Source organism: Puma concolor, chromosome D1, assembly GCF_028749965.1.
Source record: "Puma concolor isolate L17-30 chromosome D1, mPumCon1.1.hap2, whole genome shotgun sequence".
NCBI lineage: Eukaryota > Metazoa > Chordata > Mammalia > Carnivora > Felidae > Puma > Puma concolor.
The window spans coordinates 28015502-28039608 of NC_141676.1; the positions used below are offsets into that span (position 1 = coordinate 28015502).

Here is a 24107-nt window from a genome sequence, read left to right on the forward strand (position 1 = left end):
CTTTCTTTATAAAGACGGGAGAAGTGACTGCCTGTGGTCGGGAGGGAGAAAAAGTGATGATGGAGGAGACGAGGAATTGCTGGAATTGTGCCTGGAGTGGACAGATAGGTGGGACCTATTTCTGTATGTGGAGCAGAGATGGTTCATCGGGAATCACACCAGGTCCCGTCTGTGGTGTGAGGATGCAGATGCGGGGAGATGGGGAAATGGCTGGTAGGAGCCAGGAAGTTTCATACACAGGCCCAAATGTTCCAGCAGCGACCGAGTGTCTGAGGACGCAAATGCGCATGCCTGCAAGGCCCAGCTGGGAACCGTGGAAGAGCGTGCAGGGAGCCCCGTGGAGACAAGCCAGCCGCGGTGCGTGCCGGGCAGCCGATCCCGAGTTCCAGCGGCGTGTTGCCCAGGCAAGAGCGGAGCACCGTGTTAGGTGAAAGTTCCTGGCTTCTAAATCTTAGCAGCGAATTCAAATGGTTCGAAAACGCAGTTGCGGCCGAATAAAGGCTGGTGTGTCCCGCAGTTTGTAACCTCTGATCCGGTAAGAGTCCTCTTATCCCTGGGCAGGGATTCCAGGCCCTACTCCCCTCCCCGGGAAGAAGGCAGATTTCTATTGCCCCAAGCCGGTTGTTGCTGGAGAAGCTCCCTTGTTCACCCTGGAAAAATTCAGGCTGGCAAAGCCAGTGAGAAGGGCCGGAGAATTTTAATGAGAGGGTGGGGAAAACCAAGGGCAATGTATCTAGTGGGGGCCTGTTTCCCATCCCCTCCCCCATCCCAGTAGCTCTCGCCCCCTGAGAACCCCTAACCACTCACCTCCTGCCCCACCACGCTCATAAGATTGGCCACCTATTTATTAATTGCATACCATGTGCCAAGCACAGAGAGACAATTGACATGAACAATTCAATCCTCACCATCGCCTTGTGGAGTAGGCACGACACTTGGCGTGTTTTATAAGTGAGGGAAGAGAGGCTCCTCCAGAATAAAATGGAATGGAAGAGACCGCTAGCCAAAGAAGAGGACATTGGCAGATGAAAAGGACAGGAGTCCTGATTGAGAGAACAGCATATGCAAGGAATAATAGACGAAGGCGGTGGCGTGCTGGTGCCAGCTTGAAAAGCTTGTGAGAGCCGATTGTTAAAATTCAGGAATTTTGTAAGCTGGTTGTTAAAGACATCCGTTATTAAAAAGTAAACTGCATCAGGGCGCCTGGGTGGCTCAGGCGGTTAAGCGTCCAGCTCTTGATTTCCAGTCAGGTCATGATCTCATGGTTCGTGAGATTGAGCCCCGTGTTGGGCTCTATGCTGACAGTGCAGAGCCTGCTTGGGATTCTGTCTCTCGCAAAATAAAGAAATGAACATTAAAAAAATTAAACTGTTTCAACTCACAAACTATATTTACAACTAAGTTTAATAGAGATTCAAAATCCATCACTTCCTAATTATTTTGCTACATTTTACAACTAGCTATGTTCTTCAGGTTATATCTATTTGCACCACTATAGTTTGTGGAAATACTATATAACGGTGTAATAATGTGCATTACTTCCTGATAATGTCATGTTGGTATTTTGATATTTGCCATCATGAGAGTTTTTACACTGTGGAAACTGGTGAATGTACAAATCAGGTTTGTTCCTACCCATCTCCACTCCCCCAAAGTGTTTGTTGTTGAACATTTACTAGCACACCACCAGATAAACAGAAGTACCACTTTGTTCATAACTGAGCTAAATAAAGAGAAAGCTGCTCTGAAGCATTTGAAGTTGGGCTGAAGGTATAAACGAGGCTTCCTTCTTCCTCTGGCCTGATTGGCCCACTCGGTTGCAAACATGACAGAGGCAGGAAAGAAGCTTCTGGTCAGGCCTGGCCACAAAGGCTGTACCCTGAAATGAATAGGCTTTCATGGAGCACATATGTGCTGACATAAGATCTAGTAAGCCTACCCTCTGGTAACATGGGGCCCAAGGAATGTTCTGGACTCTGGTCAATCAGATTAGTGACTTCTACTTTCTGGTAATTAGGGTACAGGGAATCTAGAGGTAAAATACCCTGCAGGTGGGGGACTGAAGTCCCTCCTCTCCAGTGGTAACTGTTTTGAGCAAGATAGAACATGGAACTTTACTGAACATGAAACCAGCTATTTATGCCACACCCCCTTCATCACAGATCTGTTAGTCCTGAGGGAAATACAAAATTCAAGTGTAATGGGAAAACCTCCCACTTCTTTATGCAAGTGATTTGTTCCCCACTCTGCGGCCAAAGGAGTCAGGCAGGATCTGGGCCCGCAGGAGCCTGACTTCTAGGAAGAGAAGGAAGAGAGAGCCTATCACCCCTTTAACGCTTTCTCGGGAAGCGAACATGGGTGCCTCCTGGCACACCTGCCTTTTCAACAGTGTCTTGATTTTGTCGCCAACCAGATGTGTGGCCTTGAGAAAGTCACCCAACCCCTCTGAACCTGTTTCCTCATCTGTAAAATGGAGACGTTGCTCTCACAGGATGGTTGGTGGGGGTCAAGAAATAAGGTGACAGATGTGAAGCTGCCCCCAGTTGGGAGGAAGGTGAGTCTTTTTTCTTGAGAGGGCCGACCACATTTCTTCCAGGCAGCACCCCATCGCCCACAGCGGACAAGCCAAGGGCTCAGCCTCTCTGCAGGTGGGTCCTCTGAGGGAGGGCTGTGGCCACCCACCACCCGGCGCCTTCACCTTCCACACCAGGGAGTCAGCTCACACAGAAGGTGTGTGCGCAGCGCCTGGAGGAAACAGAACTAGAGGGGAACCCGAAAAATGAATCCCTGAGCTGAGAATCCACCTATCTCAGGGTTTCTTTTGGTTGTGGGGTAGGGGGTGTGGGGGGAACAGAGTGGCTCTAACTAGCTTAAGTAACAAGAGGGGCTGACGGAGGTTCTCTGGTTGCAAGCAATAGAAACTAACATGAGAGAAATGTTAAGAAAGGAGGCATCCAGGTCTCTAGAAGGAAAGGAACGCGGTGCTGCCAATGGAGGGCTGCACTGCAGCTTTTGATCCTCAGAGAGGAAATGTGGTTGGGGCTCCACCCCGGCTCCAAGTCCATCTCTGTCCATGTTGGGGAGGGAGGGGTGGCCAGTCTCCTGTGACAGCAGCCCCCTCAAGCACTCAGAGTGGGGGGACAAGCTGTGTTCAAAGACACCACTTGTCCCTCATGGGCCTCATGCTGATTGGCGCAGTCTCTTATCTCTTGCTCCACATTCCTGCCTCGCCCTCCTCGTAAAGTAAAGTAACTCCTCAGTGACTCACACAGCCACACTGGGCTTCCTATTCGCAACCCACAGCAACCGGTTTCCTACTCCCAGTTCCTAGGAGTTATGTCACAAGCTGGGGGAGAGGGGAGCCAGAGCGGCGAAGGTCACACAGTCAGCAGGGTCCGGAAGGAGGATTCCTCTGGAGGGAGGAATCAGTCAGGATCAGCGATTCCATCTGTCCATTCACAGACTCACCGAGGATTATTAATCTCATCTCAGAGTTGATCTGAATGCAGCTGGTTCTGTAACTCTGAACACTGCATGTAAATTAAGCCTGCATTCATTTTACTCCTTTGTTCATTTATTCATCCAAGCATTCTTTCAATGAAGCAGGTTCGTCACTTTCTCTGAGCCTCTTTTCTCATCTGGAAAACGTGCATAATAATACCCCCTGCTTGGGGTTGTTTCAAATGAAGTGAGATAACGTGTGTAAAGCGCTCAGCTCACGACTTGACACCACCATTTTGCTTGGTAGGGTTTGCTGGGCACATTTTGCACCCGGGTTTCTGGTCCTTAACACAAAACCCTCCTGTTTCTCTCATGGTGGGACCCACTAGGTGGCAGCCCGAACTTAGAAGTGGGAGGGAAAAGACCCCCCCCCCCCCCCGCCACCCCCCTTTGCTTTCTAGTCCTCTCCCATCCAGAGCTGACATGTATCAGCTTGTTCATTAGTATACAGGAAAAATCTAGTTTCGAAACCTGTGAGGAGGAGGAGACATGCGGCCATTCACTGCAAAAATAAACACAGGTGCAGGCGGGGGCCTTTTGAACCGCTGCAGGCGGCTGCCTGCTGAGAGGCACATTTTACTCATGTGGGGTGGGGGTGGGAGGTTGGGGGGGATCTCTTTTCAGCACCAGTTGCAAGGTGATAAGTCCGGTTCACATGAATAAAAGAAGCTAGACTGAAAACTCATTAACACTTACTGTCTGTGTTGGTCTGCCGGGGCTGCTATACCCAAATTCCGCAGACTGTGGGGCTTAAGCAAGAGATGTTTACTTCTCACAGTTCTGTAGGCTGGGAAGCCCAAGCCCAAGGTGCAGGCCAGTTCTTGTTCCTGGTGAGAGCTCTCGTCCTGGCTTGCAGTTGGCTGCCTTCTTGCTGTGTCCTTACGTGGCAGAGAGAGTTCTGGTGTCTCCTCCCCTTCTTATAAGCACACTGATCCTATCTTGGGGACCCCACCCTCATGATCTCATCCAAATATAATTACCTCCCAAAGTCTCCCTCTCCATATACCAGCACATCGGGGATTAACATACAGGTTTGGGGCGACGGGGGTGGGGGGGTGGCACAAGTCAGTCTGTAGCATCTACAGTGTATTCCTAGTTATTCCTCCCTCCTGTCATTTATCTACCTAGTTCCTATTAGTCATATATATATATATACACCATCCAACCATTAATGGATGACAATAATAAATAAATAGGCAGATAGACAACAGTCCCTAAGTAAGTACATCTCTCTCTCTCTACTTACATATAAATAAACAAACATAAATATATATAAATACAGATATTTATCTCTTGGCTGTTGTCTATCTGTCTATTATCTGTTATTATTGTTATCCATGAATGGATGGATGGTCTAGACCTATGCTGTCTAATAGAACTTTCTGCAATGATAGAAATGTTCTGAGTCTGTGCTGTTTAATATAGAAGCCATTAGCCACATGTGGCTGTTGAGACTTGACATGTGGCTAATGCAATTGAGGAACTGGATTTTAAATTTTATTTCATTCTAATTATTATATTTCTGTATATTTTATTTTTTATTTTATTTTAGAGAGAGAGAGAGAACGAGCCGGGGAGAGGGGTAGAAGGAGAGAGAGAATCTTAAGCAGGCTCCATGCTCAGTGCTGAGTCCAATGAGGGGCTCGATCCGATGACCCTGGGATCATGACCTGACCTGAAATCAAGAGTCGGACATTCAACCAACTGAGCCACCCAGGTGCCCCATTATATTTCAGTTTAAATAGCCACCTGGGTTACTGGCTACTGTGTTGGACAGCTCAGATCTAGACAGAGGTATATAAATAAATAATAATCCATCATGCTCGTAGGGTGTCATGCAGGTATAAGCCAGGCACTTTCTCCTTTCAGCTCTATAGTCACGTCATAAACTAGATCTTCTCTTCATTTCACAGATAAGGCTCAAAGAGGGGACATGACTTGTCCAAAGTAACTAGAATGAGGTAAAAGTGAGGTTCAAATCCAGGTCTGGATGATTGCAAGTCCTAAAATGGGGATCCCTATACCCATGTGGTAACAATGGTCATGGCATAGATTCAGAGCTACAGTAAAACCTTTAAAAAAGATTTTAGTGTCCTCTTACTCCATATGTAGCTTAAAATGAAGACAATTCCCTCACTTCCACCCCATGGCGACTACATTACTTTTTTTGCACTAAATATCAAATGATATTTTAACAGTCTCCATCTTCCCCCCAACCTCCCATTCATTTCCCTCCCCCTCATTTTGAGTACCTGCCTTGCTGAAGCACTAATTCTGCTTAATCTTTGGCCAGGTAAGCCAACATCATGTATACAAGGTATGAGGTTTATCCTGTATTGATTGCAGGGTACAGAGCCAGATAATTTCCCCACTAAATTCTCTTCCAACTCAGTGAGTCTGGGATTGTATAATTTAAAAAAAAAACAAACAAAATACATCCTTTCATCACACAGCGATTTCTAATATTCTGAAAATTTGTAAATGCTTGTTAAAATCTTTTTCATATAGGGAATGGAGAAATTAATTTTAAGTGACAGAAAAGACAAGATGTGAGCAGAATCGCCTCTAACACCTTGGAAAGAAAATTATCACTAAGACAACGTGCTTTATTTCAAATGCAAATTTTGCCAAGAAAAAAACAAACACAATTTCAACTAAGCTCGACAGACAAATGCAGCAAAGAAATGGTATCCTTGCAAAGCTCTACCTGATTCGCCTAGATTTGCTCCATCGAGCACTGTATTTCAGAGGCTGAATAAAAACCAAAACCCATTCATTAATAACCCAGTGCATTCTGAATGGCACTTTATTGATATGAACAATGTAAAATGAAAGTATTCGGTGTACTGTGGTTTCATTTGTAAAATACGTGGTTCCTGAAATTTTCATTTGGTTTGCATAGTACAGTCCCCAAATCGGTTATTCCTTTTCTTACAATTTGGGTGCCTGATTTCATTTGACAGCTCTGAAATTTGGGTTTGTAACATTTGTTGATTCTTGGAAGATGGCAATTTGCTCTCTGTCCCCAAGGAGATATTGTGGGCATCCTCCTCGCTGGTTAAAGATCACTGATAAGGAAAACTGTGTAACATCATTAGAAGATGCAACTGTAGACTCTGTCCTTTCTAAACCTAAATGTTTCCAGAAGGGAGGGGACTTTGGTTTTCATTTGGATGCATTTGTTTTTTATTTCATCTACCTCTTACGAGCTGGAAAATGCACTGAATGAAAGGTGGTCCTTCACATGTTGGGCTCTGTGTCTCAAGGATCAATCTTTCTTGATCGTAAGCTCTGCGAGGGGCAGCGCTGTGTCCTGTTCACTGTTGAATCCTCATCATTTAGCGTGGAGTCTGCTGCAGAGTAGGTACTTAGGAAATGTTTGCTCAGCCAATGAAGAGCTGGCTGGATGGCTATGTGGAAGGTTCTATCAGTGCTTCCTGTATAGTTCCAATGAGATGAAAGATTAATGATCCATAAGGATAAAACCGTGCCCATAATGCATGGTCCTGGCAGAAAGGCAGCCCTGGAGCCTTTCTTCAGCCCTCATTTCTGCTCAGTTGTGGCATCTGATTTCTGGTCCTAGTCTTTGGTTCTCTTACCTGGGCCCATTCTAAGGAATTGGTCCCCCAAACACCGAAGGCTAGTATGGGACCTACCAGTTTTGGTGACAAAATCTTAAGGAGAAGTAAACTCTTAGTTTCCAAATCACCTGGATATTAATATATGAAGCAATTTATACAATTTGGCGGCTCTGTGTTTTCACAGTCTTAAGACTTTCCAGGCCCTTTCTTTTGACATTACCAAATTTAATCTAGAAAATGGGTCTTCTCCAGGAGGATGCAAATAGCTTTTGACTTTGCCATCACAAATCCTAGCAGCGTAAGGTGAAGCATGAATAATCTAATCCAACATCTGGCTTACTTGTAGACTCTGTGCCCCAAATCCAACTGTTTCCAAATATCCTGTGGGCAAGACTATCTGGGTGGTAGCCTGAGTTTTCATTAGGTTGTGTTGGTGTCACTAGAGATATGGCCTCAAGAGGTGTGGCCTCCACAGGCCCTTTGGGCCTCCCAAAGGCTGTAGCTACCAACTGTGATGGAGTTGGCACCAGAGGCAAATGCAAGCTCTTTTATATGGTCAGTGAAAGTCCATCAGAGTCCAGAGCAAGCTCATATAGCCCATTTAGAGACCAGGTAACCTGGAGGGCCTTTACCTTCAAGAGTTTGCTAGAATTCTTTGGTTTGGAGGAGGGGTTGGTGGTGAAACTGTTAGGCTAATAAAACTTTATTTCAGTTCTAAGGAGTCAGATGGACTCTCTTTAAATATGAGTTATATGTTTATGTGAAAACAGGAACACTGCAAGGTTAAAATGAAGCGCCCAACTGTGCAAACCAGTATTTTGCCACAACCACACCTCCAAGACATCATAGAGAGACTCCAAGCAATTATGTTTCCTGCTAACCGTCTGTGTACATTTTACAGGTAATTGACCGTTGACCACTCCCTCACTAATGTTTCCATTATGTGGTTCCACACCCTTCCTTAGGTGCATTCTTTCCAGCTTCCAGTGGCCAGCAGAGCTCATGAATTGGATGCATGACAGTGACTCACAGAAGTCTAGAGATCATCCTTTGGAATAAGTTTGCTCTCCTTTTTCTGATGGGACCACAGTAGGGAAAGGCTGGGATTGCCATGTGTCTTTTCCAGCTCCCTGCATCTGTGTCTGTCTGCCATTCCTGGGATGAATGGCACTTCCCTATATTTGATCATTTCATTTGTCCTGAAGGTTCAGAGCAGCCAGGGTCCAGGAGGGAAGAAAAAGAAAATGGAGGCACAGGGAACCCCTCGGTTCCTGGGCACACTGGCCCTATTCTCCGCAATGGTGAGTGAGCACCATAAAATTTTGTGGAGGCTCCAGGTTTAGTCCCCATCACCGCAGCAAGACAGTGGCTTTGGGAGTGTTTTTTGTGCATACGTGAGCCCTCTTTACAGAGGGGCAGAGAGAGGAGTAAAAGTTGCTTCTTCAGTCTCTAAGTACTTCTGAGTACTTGCAGAGAGCTTCAGACTAGGCTCCAGTGAGAAACAACATGCAGTTACTGTCCAAGCTGAGTCTGAATGGAGCCACAAAAGCCCCCGGGTTGTGGCTCTCCATTAGGACATAGGGACTCCTCCAAAACACTCAGAGTTGGTTTTCATTTGTCTATTTTTGTTACAGGAGATAGTTTTACTTACCTATATTCTAAGTCTCCTTGGCCTCAAGGCTACTTCTTACTCAATATTCTGTTTTCTTAGACTTTTGCTCTGAATACAGCCTATCATGGTCTCTGAGGCTTGACCATTGAGTTTCAGCATCTGTTGCTAATAGACTCTGTGTTGGTATTTCCTACAGAGAGAATCCAGTGGGCTTGGCCCCATGTGCTGAGCTACATTTCTTGTGGCTGGTCAGCCTATGAATTTGTGGCTTCTGGGTCAGAAGGGTCTCCTGTTCAGTCAGCTTACATCAGAGGGCAGGGCATTGATACAACACACAAATAGGGCTGAACGTAAGGCAGACATCATGATTGCTGGGACTAGCAAAGGCAGGGAAAGGTAGGTGGTCTTGGAAGTTTGTGTCCCATACCAATGTCATCCTGGACTCCTTGGGAGCCACTGACCTGGATGGGACTTCTTTATGCTCTGAGAAGGGCATATGACAAGACATTGGCTTATTCTGCCCTGGGTGCCCTGGGAAGTCATTGGCTCCAAGATCACAGTCATGGATGTGTTGACTGGACGGCCAGGGGTGAGTTCTTTTTGGCCAAGGAGCTCATGCCTCAGGCTGGGATGGCTTCTGAGACCACAATGGGTGCTCTTGTCCGATAACTCACTGTGCAGTTGGATTGTGAAGGGGATTCCATCTCACCATATAGAGGAAATAGAATGAGAAAGTAGGCAGGTTTGGGGGAATGAAAGCTTATGCCTTTTATTTTAAAATAAAAAATTCTACCAGCATATGAACACTCTGTTCCTGCACAGGCCAAAGATGTACGAAGTTAATCAGAAAGCAAAGCATGAAGTGACAACAGCTAGAGTCCAAGTTCCTGTTCAGTACTTATCTTTGCCTCATGTGTATCTAATGTGGTTGGTGGGAATCGCCAGCCTAGGTTTTCCACCCTGAGTGAAAGCACAAGTGCTTGTATCGCCTCTGAAATGCAAACAGTGACAACAGCAACAGCAAAATACAGCCCCACATGAGGCTGGCTTTTGTGGGCAGTTCCAGAGTTGGGAACATTTTCATTTTTTTATTTTATAGAATATATATTATTTTATTTTATAGAATATGTGACCAATTAGTTCAGTAGATTAGAAGGAGCTAAAATATTTCACCACACAAGACAGAATTATGAAGCTAATACTTTAGTAAGAATGCCTTCAAATATACTTCTCAAATCATTTTCAGATACAGTATGCCATATGCTCCTCACAAACATCATGGGAGGTGGGATGTGTTGTACTTACTGTTTCAAAAAAATTTTTTTTATGTTTATTTATTTTTGAAAAAGAGGGAGACAGAGTACGGGTTGGGCAGGGGCAGAGAAGGGGAGACGCAGAATCAGAAGCAGGCCCCAGGCTCTGAGCTGTCAGCACAGAGCCCGATGCGGGGCTCAAACCCACGAACCGCGAGATCATGACCTGAGCCGAAGTCGGACACTTAACCGACTGAGCCACCCAGGCGCCCCATTATACTCAATTTATAGATGAGTCAGAAAATGGTTTAAAGTGAGTTGTCTAAGGCCTTGACTATTCATGCCTTCTTCAAGATTTCCAGACCAATGAATGATATATTCTGATTCTGTTTGGTACAAACCTTCTCTCAGTATGTGGGTGGGGTGAATTTAAATATAAGCAAGAGATGGGGGAAATAAGGTGAGGTCACGGTTAATTTATGTAATATACATTGACAGCCTCCCTCCATAATTTGTAACAGTCTGGCCAAGGTCAGAGAATGAAAATAATCAATTTCTAGATTTCATTATGTAATGGCTTTCACTAAAGTATGGGTTTGACATATGGAGACAAATTCTGCCACCTTACAAATGTCCCTGTTTTTGAAACCTGCGTAGTCAAAGCAACTGAACATTGTCTAAAAGGATTTGTTTCTGGCACTATTCTATTTCCTAAATTTTCCTTCCAGAAGCCCCCTACATTTTAGTACTTACCACAGGCTAGGACTCTAATCTGTAACCATTCACCTTGCGAAATCAAGAGACCTTTCAATTCTCAGGACACCAACTTATTATCTCTGGAAGGGCAGAGCCACAATAATATCAATTTCACTTGACACTAATTTTGCTTCAAAGACTCTATAAAGAGACTCATCAATTTCCTCATCCATGCAGGTGTGTGGTGGTGAGCTACATTTAATGGCACCTGAGCTAAGATCATGCAATTCAATTTACAAGTATTTATTATCTGCTGAGCAAGATGTGGTGCTACCTGGGGCTTGACCACAAATCATTCTTAGACCCAGAAGTCGTATCAGTAGCACTGCTGCTGGGATGGCATGTGGTTGGGGCAAGGCCGGCCAGTCCACCAGGGTTTCAAATGCATGCATTTCCACCTGATGCGCAAGTCAAGGGAGACAGTCTTCTCTGCGGCAGTTTCCACAGGGATCACTCACTTGCTGTCTGGAGTGCTGATCAATTCCAGTGCTGAGGAGGTTCCTTTTGAAGGTTCTGCCCACCCACGCTCCTCCTCTGGTCTGGGAACTAGCCCCCAACAAAGGCTCTTACTGAAAGAGTCAGTCCAGGAGGCCATGCTTGTCTTACAGGATTCTACCTCCTTGGTTATAGCTGATTGGATAGGCACAGGACCCAAGGGTGGCTCCTCCACAGGCCGATGGACTGGACCGCTCAGAGTCTCAATATTTGGGAAGAGATGGTACCAGAAAGGGGTGGGTACAGGAAAGAAAAGGTGGTGCACAGTGGGTCCTGGGATGGATTCTCGGCTGTGTACACAGTAAAGAGAAAACAGAGAATGCTAGAAGGCCAAGGGAAGCAAGAGAACTGAGCAAATACACAGAATATACAGAGAAACAGAGATGAAAGCACATATAGAGAGAAGATGTGAGAGAAAGCAAGAGTGAGGATGGCTGTCTCCAGCCTTTCCCATGTGGGAGCTGTGTTTTGTTTCTATGAAATGGCCCTGTGTTCTCTCGGTCAACCCCCACACTTTTGAGCAAGTGTGAATTGTCCCTGCAAAGGTCTTTGACTAGAATACCTTCAAGGTGGGACTATAGGGGAGAATTTAATTTCTAAAGCATGGATCTGAGTCAGTTACTGCTCTAAGCTGGATCACTATATTTCCCTAAGAGTGTTTAGCTGTATTTTGTAAGCAAAGTCCAAACTATTTTCTGGTGTGTGGTAGAAGGAACAGATCAAGTTTAAATTATTTTCTCAAACTTTAGAAACAATATCTATTATTTTACTCATTAAACATTGAATGCGTAGAAAAAGGTGGCTTAGGTAGAAAAAAGAAGCTTATTTATCTATAATCGATATTTAAGTCTTTTGATCCATTTTCTCTAATTTCCATCTCTTCTAATTTCTGTTAGAAGAACTTTCTTTTCTTTCTTTCTTCTTTTGGTCAGGTATTTAAATTCCTGTCTTTCTCCATCTGTACTCTGATATATATTTTTCCTATCCGTTCTTCCATCAAGATTATTCAGAAATTACATGTTCTACTGCTGAATTCTTAAATTAAGTGCACAACATAACTTCCAGGACCAGAGAACCGATGCTTATATAATCCACTCTGTCTCAGTCAGCCCAGGCTGCCATAACAAAGTACGACAGACTGAGTGGCTTTTAAACAACAGAAATTTATTTCTCACACTTTTGGAGGCTGGAAGTCCAAGATCAGGGTGCCAGCAGGATCAGGGTCTGGTGAGAACCCTCTTCAGAGTTGCAAGACCGTTGACTTCTTAGTGTATCCTCACATTGCAAAAAAGAAGGCAAGAGGGCTCTCTGAGATCCCTTTTACAAGGGCACTAATCCCATTCATGAGGACTCCACCTTTATGACCTATTCAACCCCAACGCCCCCACCTCCTAATAGCATCACATCGGGATTAGGATTTCAACATATGAAGGTGGGGGTGGGGTGTGGGGTGGGGGTTGAGACACATTAAGTCTATAGCACAATAGCACACCCTGAAAGAGGAAACTTGCTGTTGCATAGGTAACTACTTCCATCCCAGATCATAGGTACCAGGGCACACAATAGACTTTCATGTTCTTGCACCATGGGACTGCCTCTCCTAATGCATAGCATAGAATCTGCTACCTCATAATGACAAGCTGTCATGGCCTCACCGCCTGCTTGTTTGGATACATGGCACTGAGAGAGGACTGCTCCCCTGCAGTCTTGAACAGCAGTTGAGAACACCGTTTCCTCAATGGCACTCTCTGGAAAAAGCCCAAATGCATTTCCTTTCATGAAGGCAGAAAACTCACATCAAAACAAGTTCCAAAAAGTGTTTATTATGCCACAAATGCATCGTCCTCTATACACTTTATCTGAAGTCCTTTACATATCCAATCATCTTTTTTTTCTTCACAAGAACATAGGGCGTCCCTCACATGACCCTTGTCTACTTTTTAAACTTCCTAGCACAGTTCAAGAAACGCATCACAGACAAGCGTGCAGGCAGCATGGTGAAATGGAAAGCAAGTTGAATCATGAATCAGCAGGCTTGGGGTGGAATCCTCCAGGAGGTCACTCCACTTTTCTGGACTTCTGATTCCTTCTCTGAGATTGCCAAGGTCCTCTGTGGCTTCTCCAACTGTCTGGAGGGTCATGAGGAACATAGAGCCCCTGGGCTGTCACGGGACTCTGTTTTTGCCTCCATGAGGCACTTCTGCCTTTCCTCAGAGGCAGCTGTCCAGGCGTCTGTCCCCTCCATGACACCAGGAGACTCTTCAGAGAAGGGACCACATATTAATCACAGAAAATCTAGCAATGGCAGCTGTCTCCCCATTGGTGGAAAAAAACATGAACAGATTGATTTCTTTTCAACTTAAGGTTTTCCTTCCATATACTTTTCTTAAACCTGTGGTGTCTAGTTTATCAGAGTGTCTGGTTTAGCACGCTATATTTTTAGTCATCTCAGTTGATGAACTCAATATTTCATGGGGTTCTGCAAAGACTGCAATGATTTGTTTCTCCATCCTCTTAGCAAGCTGGGGCCACACCACTGCAGACTGTAGGCTCATTCTCTGTAAGTCACTGGAACATCCAAAGCTCAGACATTGTCTTTGAAGCATATATTTTAATTACACTAAGGTCTTAAAAACTTCATTGTCACATACAGGATTTCCAGGCATTTACCAAGTAGACAAAGTACTGGGTTGATATCATTGCACTGATGAAATATTAATATTATTGATAAGGCGGGACAATGTGGCTGACTTTATCAGACTCATACCATTTGCATGAAAAGGCTGAGTTTCTTTGGCTCTTTGTTCATTCAAGTGCATTGAATACCTATTTGGATAGACTTAGGCATTGTGTTAATCTGTCAATAAAATCTTGCACCATCCACAGTGTTTTGCAAGCTGATTTAGGTTTTGGACTACAACAACTGGCCATTGGTAGAAATATACCATATATACACATGGAAATTACAAAAATACATTTTATTTATAGCTGATTTTTTTTTTTAAGTAACAAAAAACTAACACTATGAAAGATCAACCAGCATACCAAAAGGACACTACCTAATATCATCTGAACAAGAGACTTGTCTGGGGATACCATGACACATCATCTCCGGAACTTTCCAGAAAGGGCAATTTGCCATTGGGAAATAAAAACAGCTTCTTTGAAAAGTCTGTGCTTTGACAGTTTGAATCTCCCATTCTAATCAGTTCCACCCCTACACTTCTCTCAACTTTTAAATTTCTACCTTCTCTCAGTAAAGACCAAAGAAACTCATGAGGGAAATGGAAAGATGGGCTCAAGAAGGCATGGACACAGCTGAAGCTAGATGGGTCATGGGTGAAGGCAGGACAGGACCTTGTTCTCCAACAGACACCAGGTAAGCCCCAGCAGAGTTGGTGAGGGAACCAGAGTGTTCCCTCTCCTGGGCTACCTGAAGTTTTACTTTTGCACTGACAGTCAGCAGCTGGTGCCTCAGGGCTGTGAGGCAGTGTCCACCCAGAGTTCTAGAAGCTGACTCACCATGCCAGGGAATGTCATTTACCACATCGCGGTCACAAGGTCAGCAGCCCTGTCCTTTCAGCAAGTGTCCTCCTGCATCCATTAACTACAGGGGCGTGGAGGGAGGGAACTGGCAAACTCCATACACTTAAAAAAAATGTTATTTACATTTAAATGTAAGTCAACAGATTTTCTACATTCAGAAGCTCCTATAAACAGAGGCTGCAGCCTGGGGAGACCGAGGAGTCCACTCTTTCTGCTTCAAACAGGCATCAATTGCTACTTCCTTCTGTATCGCTCAGCAGCACATGCTGGACATCGCTGTTGAAGAGACAGAGGTTTTCCTGTCAAAGTCCATGTATCCATTATCTCAAAAAAGAGAGAAGCTTGTTCTCAGGCCACCTTCATTGCAAGGCAAAGAAAAACCTCCACAAATGACTGTTTTTCTTTTGTAGGATCTTAAAAGCTCTTAGCACCAATTCTCTTTCAGTGAGATCCCAATGTGCGGGGTGCTCAAGTTCCAAAACAACAACACCTCTTCAGAAACTTGTCAACACGAATCCACCATTCCCTCTCATCTGCTCTCTTTCTCAGCCTTTGTTTAGTTAATGGAAGGACAAAAGAGTCAGGACTATTTATAGGTACAGTCATCGACAGTCCTGATTTTGATCGACTTCATCTGAATATGAACCTTTGAAAGAAAAGGACTGAAGTTTCTTGGCTGGAGTCAGTGCCTCCTTTACAGACTGGAGGTGATTTTAACAATTACAGTCATCGCTGAATGAGAGAGAGTACAGTCTGGTGCTTAATCAGATGCCTGCATTGCCTTTAACACAGAAACAGAGTTAACATGCAGAACTCACCGAAGACAGAGCAATGTTCTCCGCCTTCTGGTGATTTATTAAAATGTGGCATTGGATAGGGATCTGCAGATTAGTTAGTGTCTCTTGTGACTAAGGCTCCAAAGGGAAATACACCCACAGTTCAAACATTTAACTTCACGATTATCAAACATATGGTCCCACACAGGGACTTCTTGACATACAATCAGTTGAATAAGCCAAGAATCAAGTTGTTCAAGAGTCTCCTCTGTTGCCCAGAAGCCCCACTGTTCACCTGTTCAGAGACTGAGGGTGAGAAAGACTCACACATGGTCTATGCCTCAAGTCCCAACACGTTAGGCTGAGAAAGCAGAAGACGGCTTCCTCAGAGTCTGGAAGTCCCACGGGGCTAAGGCGTTAGACCTGGAACTCAAACATGTCTGTCTGTTTCTTGGCCAGCTTGGCCACCTCTTCCCGGATGGCCTTCACGAGGGCCGCCGTGGAGATGTTGGTCAGGGGCGTGTCAGACGGGTCGTTCTCGGTGAGGCTCTGCTGCGAGGCCGCCGCGGATGGCACCGGGGCCTGCTCCAGGCTGGGGTGCATGCCTGCTGGCTGGCTGTACTGGCGAGGGAGCCTGGAGGGAGAGTTTTGCTGATAACGTGACCGGGGGTAAGCCTCGATGTACCCTGGGAGGGGGACCTGCAGAGGGTGTCGGGAGAGAAGAGAAGGGCCCGGGATTAGGAAGGGGTTCAAGTCACAGGACACGCTTGATACTGGACGCAGGAGGGGACTGAAGGCGATGAAAGAGATCCAGAAGAAAATGGGAGACCACCGTGCACATAAAAAACCTGGAGTCTGTTTGTTTAGAAAATAGGTAATTTGGACTCGCTGGATATGCTGGTGGGATGAATTAAGTAGGTGTTTTGAAGGTTGCTATAAACAGCTGGAACATGCCCGAGTCTCCACCTGAATCTGCCTGCCTACCTTTTTAACATAAGCACAATCCAGCAAACAGAAGTACTGTTCTTTATGGACCTCAAAGGACTCAGGGATTTATTCCCAACGATAACTGCTAACACTGAAGGAGTCCTGTGCTTAGGGCTTTCCACACATTATCTCACTTAATTCTCAAAGCAACAACCTAGGAGGTAGATATTGTTATCCTTGTTTTACAGAAGAGGACACTGAAGGAAAGAGTGTCACGGTCTCAGGTGACATGGTTAACAAGCCACTCAGACATGCTTTGAGCAGGTCTGTCTGATGCCAAGGGCTGGGAGTTAATCACTGTACTGTCTCGGATCTGGGATACGATCTTGGTTTCTTGAAAAATTTCTTCTTTTCATTAAAAGTGGAAGACACAGGGGCGCCTGGGCGGCTCAGTCGGTTAAGCGTCCGACTTCGGCTCAGGTCATGATCTCGTGGTCTGTGAGTTCGAGCCCCGCGTCCGGCTCTGTGCTGACTGCTCAGAGCCTGGAGCCTGTTTCAGATTCTGTGTCTCCCTCTCTCTGTGACCCTCCCCTGTTCATGCTCTGTCTCTCTCTGTCTCAAAAATAAAATAAACGTTAAAAATAAAAATTAAAAAAAAAGTGGAAGACACATACTTCTGTGCTTCAATATACGGACATATCTAGTAATAAGGACAAGTCAATGATCTGCAATTCAGGATCAACTTTCCCACAGAAACAGTGCCACACATGGAGATGCTGTTCAAGGGCAACCCACAAAAGGCCTTTGTATCCCATAATGCTAGTTGGAAGCCTGTGGGATGAATGCCTGTGGACAACGTAGGCAAAGGGTGCTGTGGGGAATGGACACGTGTGGGGAGTCAGGCGGCTTTCGGGGAGCAGCAGCTTAGCCGTGTCTGGAAGATGAATAGGCCCTTGCCAGGAAAACAAGTTGGGAGGGGCTTCCGAGCAGAGGAAAAGCAAAGGCAAAGGCTGGGTGTGCACGGGGATGCAGGGACGCTTTGGGAGTTCCGTCTGACCAGAGAGGATGTACAGCGTATGGAAGGAGCTCAAGAAAGACAGACGGGCAGGGCCAGATCAGAAAGCCACCAAGTGCCAGGTTACAGAGTCTAGTTTTCTATGGCACACTTCTGAGGAATACAGCATGTTTCCATTCTTTACAGAGATACTTGTCTGGGCTCTGGTGAGGATGGAGTAGGATGGGTTGGGTGAAGAGTCAGAAATTTTGGATGGGTGAATATTTAGCAGGAAAGTGGCCTCCTTCTACTCCCCGCCTGAGATGTTCTGACAAGCCCTCCTGCGAAGGCAGCTTTCTGAGATGGATGCCTGACACCTGGCCAGGGAGCCACCAGTGCGCATCAGGCAGAGGAGGGGCCTGTATTCTAGAAAGGACACTCTGGAGGTAGACCCACTGGAGGTCAAGAGGAGAGATGTGAGGCTACGTCAATGGCCTAGGTGAGGGCCTATGGGGACCGGAGTGAGGGAAGAAGTAATAGGATGGATGTCCCAAAGTTTGGGGCTTTAATTTCCCAAGACCTGATGAGAAAGACAAAGTGGCAAATGGGTACTAATGGTGGGTGAGGGCTGTGCATATTTCCCTTACACCTTAGAGAAAACCAGAGTTGAGCTGTCCATGTCCTTGGGCCACAAGCACTAGGAATGTGCAGGAGGTGACTGGAGGGAAGCAGATCCAAAGCCAGGATAGGGGACTTGCCCATCACGTCTCAGCGCAAACGTTCGTTCTTCCAGGGCACCTTCCCCTGCCCTACGTTAGCCAAGGGCTCCCTGTAAGGTGCTTCCGTGCAGTTTCTCTAGAGTAACAGCCATCACCCAAGATGCCAACACCTGTCTCAGGCCACCAACTTCGTCAAGGCAAAACTGTGTCTTGCTTGCTTATCACTGTGTACCAGTGCCCAGAATTATGCATGGTACACAGCAGGGAGTCTCATAGAACTTGGGGTTCTGAGGAACACAGTTGGAAAATCACTGGAGGATGACCCGCTGGTGCCGTATGTTTGTGAGGGAAGCTGTCATATCTCCTTTCTCTGCATTTCAAATTTAGCTGGAGCTTAGAGTGAGCGTCCAACTCTTGAGATCCCTCAGTTCTACAGCATCAAGCATCTTGGTACCAATGGCTGGGACAGGCAAGGGATACCTGACTCCACTGGAGTGCCCTCAGGGTAATATCCAGAAGCAGAGAAGACGAAGAGACGAGAAGCTCTTCCTCTCTTACAGTAGATTCAGGCTGGAGCCATCACATCTTGCTGGCCAAAATTCAGGACTGGCAAAAACCGCCCCTTTCCTAGGCAGTGCCCATGGCAGGCATCACCTGTTGATCACAGCACACCCCTCCCAATCCTTCTCCACCCAGCTCCAAGGATGAAACCTATTTGTCAAGCCAGGTTGAGGTGATTTTATCTGAGCTTGCTCCTGAAGTCTGGAGACCTGGGATCGGGAAGGTCAGACACCCAAATGATGGTGGGACCTTTCTCCTTCTCAGATGGATGTGGAAGCGGACACCATCCCTGTCCCAATTTCTCAAGCTGACAAGCTCAGTCTCTCTGAGCTTCTTGCACTTTCTTTCACATGTAAGAAATCACCTGTCCTCCTCCCCGGTGTGGTTCCTGCATGGGCACAACCTCCCTGCTTAACTGCAGGTGGTAACTGGGCCCCAGCAAAGACCCATTTAGGTTGTGGTGATCACGTTCCTCTTAAAAACAACTAATAGAAAAGTAACTCTCCCTAACACTGAGAGGATGGGCCCAGAATGATCAGATCATCCCATTAGGAAGGTTAGGTTTTGATTTGCTGGGTTCCTGTTCCTTCATCTTTAAGGCAATATGAACCCAAAGGCATCTGGAAGTCACCATTAGCCCAGCTAAGCTATCATCTGTGTCTTGAGAGCAAGAGGTTTTGGAAAACACTTCTGTTGACTCCTCCAGAGTACCCACTGGAACTTTCCATGCAGAGGGTGAACCGACAAAGCTGTAGATTTACTGTTTAATTAGCACAAGTTAAGTATCATCTACTTTCTGAAAAGCACACATTATGTTTAGACTGTAAGTGGAATTATGGAGTCAAGTAAGCTCTGAATTGATCAACTCATACCCAGTGATTTTAGCTATTTAAAACAGCTGAGCACGACAATGGGGGGAAAAAAAAGCCCACAAACAACAAAAACAGATGCCATAAAGTCTCACATTAAGATTTGTAGACTTGGGGCACCTGGGTGGTTCAAGTGGTTAAGCATCCGACTTCAGCTCAGTTCATGATCTCACCGTTCGTGAGTTCAAGCCCTGGTTTGGGCTCTGTGCTGACAGCTCAGAGCCTGGAGCCTGGTTTGGATTCTGTGTCTCCTTCTCTCTCTGCCCCTCCCCAACTCTCTCACTCTCTCTCTCAAATAAACATTAAAAAAAAAAAAAAAAAAAAAGATTTGTAGACTTAACAATAGGGAATCCTTACAAGTTACTCTTAAAGCTTATTTACTCCAATTTGACAAATAATTCTAATGAGCTCAGACATGCCCCATTTGCAGAAAATAGCCCATTAGGAAAAGCATATTTAAGGTGAGTATATCTGTGGAAGTGGGGACACTGACATCAATATAAGCTCTGGTTGGGAGCAAGGTCAAAGAAAGAAAAATCATATTGAATGTTGTAATAACTCCAAAAATTATAGTATTTTGGAGATGTCTGATGTAGGGGCGATAATCCTACCATCAGAGCTCATCTTACAAATGTCATTTTAGTATAGTAAGGCATCCTAATGATGCTGAATCATTTGTTAAAGACAAATTAAATTACATTCCTCTTTTAAAGGAGGGGAGGGGAGATATAATTCATTCCAGAATTTTTTAATGCAAGATAGCATGCATTTTTAAATATTTTGAAAATTAAAGGGATAAGCTTTGATCATCAGGAAAATTAATATATGTAGGATAGTTTTACCCCAATGATGTTATTTAGACGTGGCATCACTACCCTAAGAATAGACACCAATATTGAGGCCGAGTTGAACCTGTAGGGGTAGAAGGTATGGACCTCAGGGTTTTAGACAGAGAGAAAAGATGACCCAGGCCTTGGGCTAGATGTTTGATAAATCTAGGATATATTTCAAATGTTGAGACCAAACCCTAAAATGACACTCATCCCCAGGTGGCCCTCAAGTTAAGTCTGGGAGACAGCCTGCCCTTCTTATCCATGATGGATGACAACACAGAGGGATTGGGGCAACCCACACCAGAGGCCAGCATTGTGCTGTTTTCATTTGCTTGATTTTCTCACTTAGCAGCCCTTGACAGGTGACTCCGAGACAGGTCTGGGTATGACTATCCAGGTTCATCTGGCTGCTGCCCTCTTTGGTCTAGGCCGGGCCAGGTCCACTGTGCCATATGCTCCTACTTATGATAGAGCATGGAACCAGGGGGTCACAACAACACAACCCTTTGCTGGAAGTCAGGCAGAATGCCTTAGGATCTGTAATTCAAAGTAATTCAATCTTGAGTTTCTAAAACTGTATCTTCTGATACTCCATCTAGAATTTTTACAGAATTTTAAAACTAAAAGGAACAAATTTAATAAAGGCTTTGGAGCCAGACCAATGCAGGTTTGAATTTTGGTCTTAGCACCTTATGAAAGCTGTGTGGCTTTATTTTATTATTATTATTATTATTATTATTATTATTATTGTTTTAAAGCTGTGTGGCTTTAGACAGTCATGTCACCTGACTAGGCCTCAGTTTCTTCATTTGCAAAATGGGACACATCATGGGAATAATAATACCTACCGGATAGGATTGTTGTGAAGAATAAGATAATATAAATAAAACATCTAACATGATGTCTGGCACATAGAAAATACTCAAAAAATGATGGTTACAATAAAAATTTATTTGACTAAGAACGCCCTGCTAGAATGAGGTAGAATCCAGACCGGAAGGTGGGTCTCAAGTTTTCTCTCAAAAGACATCCCACTTGACTACACTGTCTCCACTAAAATGCTTGATGTCAGCCACCTGGTTGGTGGGAAGGGGGCTGAGATAACAAAACGCTGTCTCAACCTCTCATCTGTTTTCTCCCTAAAATGTGTCCAGCAGGTAAGGCTGTGAGGGAATCAGCGAGGCTCTCACCGAATCGGCCCACTGGCTTGGGAGCTCATTCTCTCCTGCATAGGACATCCAGGCCTGGTTTCTGTAGGACGAGGGAGGCGTTGGGATGAAATAGCCGGTGAAGCCAGGTCTGTTGGCAGCTGGGATGGCGAACACTGCCGGCACCGTATTACCTGGCATGGAGGAGATGGATGGGGAGGATTAGGCCAGCATCCCACCTACCGGGCTGACATTTGCACAAAGCTGGGGGAAGCTGGCAAACGGCGAACTCTGGCATGGGGGGAGGGGAAAATGAGGTGTGGAGCAGACCTCTACCTGCAGCCCTAGCCTTGCCCACCTGCCCAGTCATCTGCTATGACTCAGACCTGGTTTTCTAGAGAAATGATGGCCCAACTCCCCTCACTGAACCCTCCCCAACTCCTCCATCCCCATCCCAACACCCCTGACCTACTGGCAAGAAGAAGGGACACCATAGTGTCCGGATACGTTTCTCCAGGGAGAATGGGTGTTTTAAAAAAATCCCAGAAAAGGAACCAAAAGGAATGGATTCCACTGATGGAATTTCCGGACACGGTGAATTCTTTAGTTAAGTGTTGACGATTAAGTGTTTGCAGTTTTAGTCTAAAAGGTATGCTTTGAATAGACTAAAAAAGCAATCAGGGCATGAAAAAACCTTGGCGTTAATTTCAGCATTGTTTCTAACAGCAAAAGACTGGAAACAACCAATATGTCCCTCATTAGGGGAAAGGTTAAACTGGCATGTCATATCATTCAATACCATGTGGCAGTTTAAACAAATCAACTAGACCAACATGCACGTCCCCATCCTGAAAACAATGCTGAGTCAAGAAAACAAATGCAGAAGGAAATGTATGGTTTGATATCACTCGTATACACGTAAAATAACAAAAGCATTTAATATGCACTATTGGATATGCACACATATGTAGCAAAAAGCACCCTCAATTTAAGAACTGGGATTACGTCTGGGAAGACGGGGAATGAGATAGAGCTGGAGGGTTCTGTCTGCAATGCTTTAAAGATACATAATAATTTAAAAAGAAACCCTGAAGTCTGGCAAATGTTAGCATATACCCTTACTGTAACATACGTTAATATTTTGTCATATTTCAGATTTTTTAAAGAAATAGAACAGTAGCTCTTCCAACCAGAGCTACTGAAGTCAGACACACAGTTGCCTGGATTGCTAAGGATGACAGGGAGCAGATGGCTCGTGTGGATTTGGGGGGTGCGGGACTGCAAAGAGCACGGCACCGGGGTGGGGCTGGGGTACAGCACTGGCCTTTTTCAGCCGTTTCTCCTCTTGCCCACCTGAGTAATTTAAAGCCGACTGGTCCAACTGCGCCACGGACACGGGGCCTCTGGACACCTGCGCGAAGGAGGGGCTGTCGTGCAGCTGGGCCGGTTCGGGCCCTGCGGACTCGGCCATCCTGGTCTTGCTGCCCACGTCCGAGGTGGACCTGGGGGGTGCAGAGGGGCTGCGTTAGCCGCTCCCGCCCAAGGCGAGGTTCCCACCACTTGCACCTCTGGGGGTCGCCTCAGGGGACCTTGGCGGTCTCCAAGCCCCACGAGGGTGGGGGTCCTCAGGCCTGGATTTGCCGCCCCCCCCCCCTGAATAACAAAGAAGGCCAAGCGCGTCCGGAGTTGGAGCAGCGGTTGTGGTGGCCCGAACTTAAGGCATTTTTAGATATTCAAGGTCAGTGCTCCCCCGAGGGTGGCTCTTGTGTCTCTGGGGAGTAGCACACTTAATTTCCACATAAAAATAAGCCAGGCAATTAGCGCTGGGTATTAGCTGGGGATGGTCAACCTGGGAGGGGATGACATCATCAGCAGCCAATGAGAAGGATCCGTCTGGAGTGACTGGTCGCTCCCCCTCCAGACACCAGGGCTGGTGACCTGCAAGGGCCAGAGGACCACAGTTCCCTGCTGCTGGTGGTAGCAAGAAGCCCAAGGCTCTGAGAAGCTTGGACTGCTCCCGGAAGCAGGAGCCTAGCACTTTCTAGGCGTTATGAATGACAGAACACTTTTTGTCCCCCGATCCCACAGGCGAGCAGAGAATCCGGCCCATTAAACACATCATATTTCCACTTAGTGCTCAGAATGCCAGTGAGAAGAGGGCTGCCTGGGCTCCACGGGTGCCAGCTTCTCCCCTCTAATAAAGGGTGCGTTAGCCAGTCTCTAACCTCCCCTTCACAGAGGGATTTCAGGCTCCTAAAATTAAAATGGAAGGAGGCAAAGACAGCCACAGCAGGTGGCAGGCTGCCAGCTCTGAGCAGCCAAGTGTCTGTCACTGTAATAGCAGAACAGAGCCACAGCACCGCAGCCGGACCAGGAGGCGGGGGTCTGGGTTCTAGCTACTTCCCCTCACTGAGCCTCAGTTTCCTGGTCTGTGAAACAAAAGGGGTGGATGACCCCCTCTCCGAGGCTGCTCCGTGGTCTAATCGTCTGGGTCTATATGGAAAGCAGTGACCTGCTGATATTTGGCAAGATGGTA

The 24107-nt window shown here is 45.9% G+C and overlaps 1 protein-coding gene across 3 annotated transcripts in view; it reads right to left on the minus strand.

Moving 5' to 3' along the window:
- Positions 1-13001: 13001 nt before the first annotated feature.
- Positions 13002-24107, minus strand: part of KIAA1549L (KIAA1549 like) — a 268897-nt gene continuing 257791 nt past the window's right edge. For all 3 annotated transcript variants that reach the window (XM_086677714.1, XM_086677713.1, XM_086677712.1), the window contains 3 exons: positions 22925-23073; positions 21614-21765; positions 13002-16219 (listed from right to left, as the gene is read on the minus strand). In XM_086677714.1, the coding sequence (XP_086533840.1) occupies positions 15938-16219; positions 21614-21765; positions 22925-23073 (583 nt within the window). In that variant the 3' untranslated portion in view covers positions 13002-15937. The remainder of the gene's footprint in view (positions 16220-21613; positions 21766-22924; positions 23074-24107) is intronic.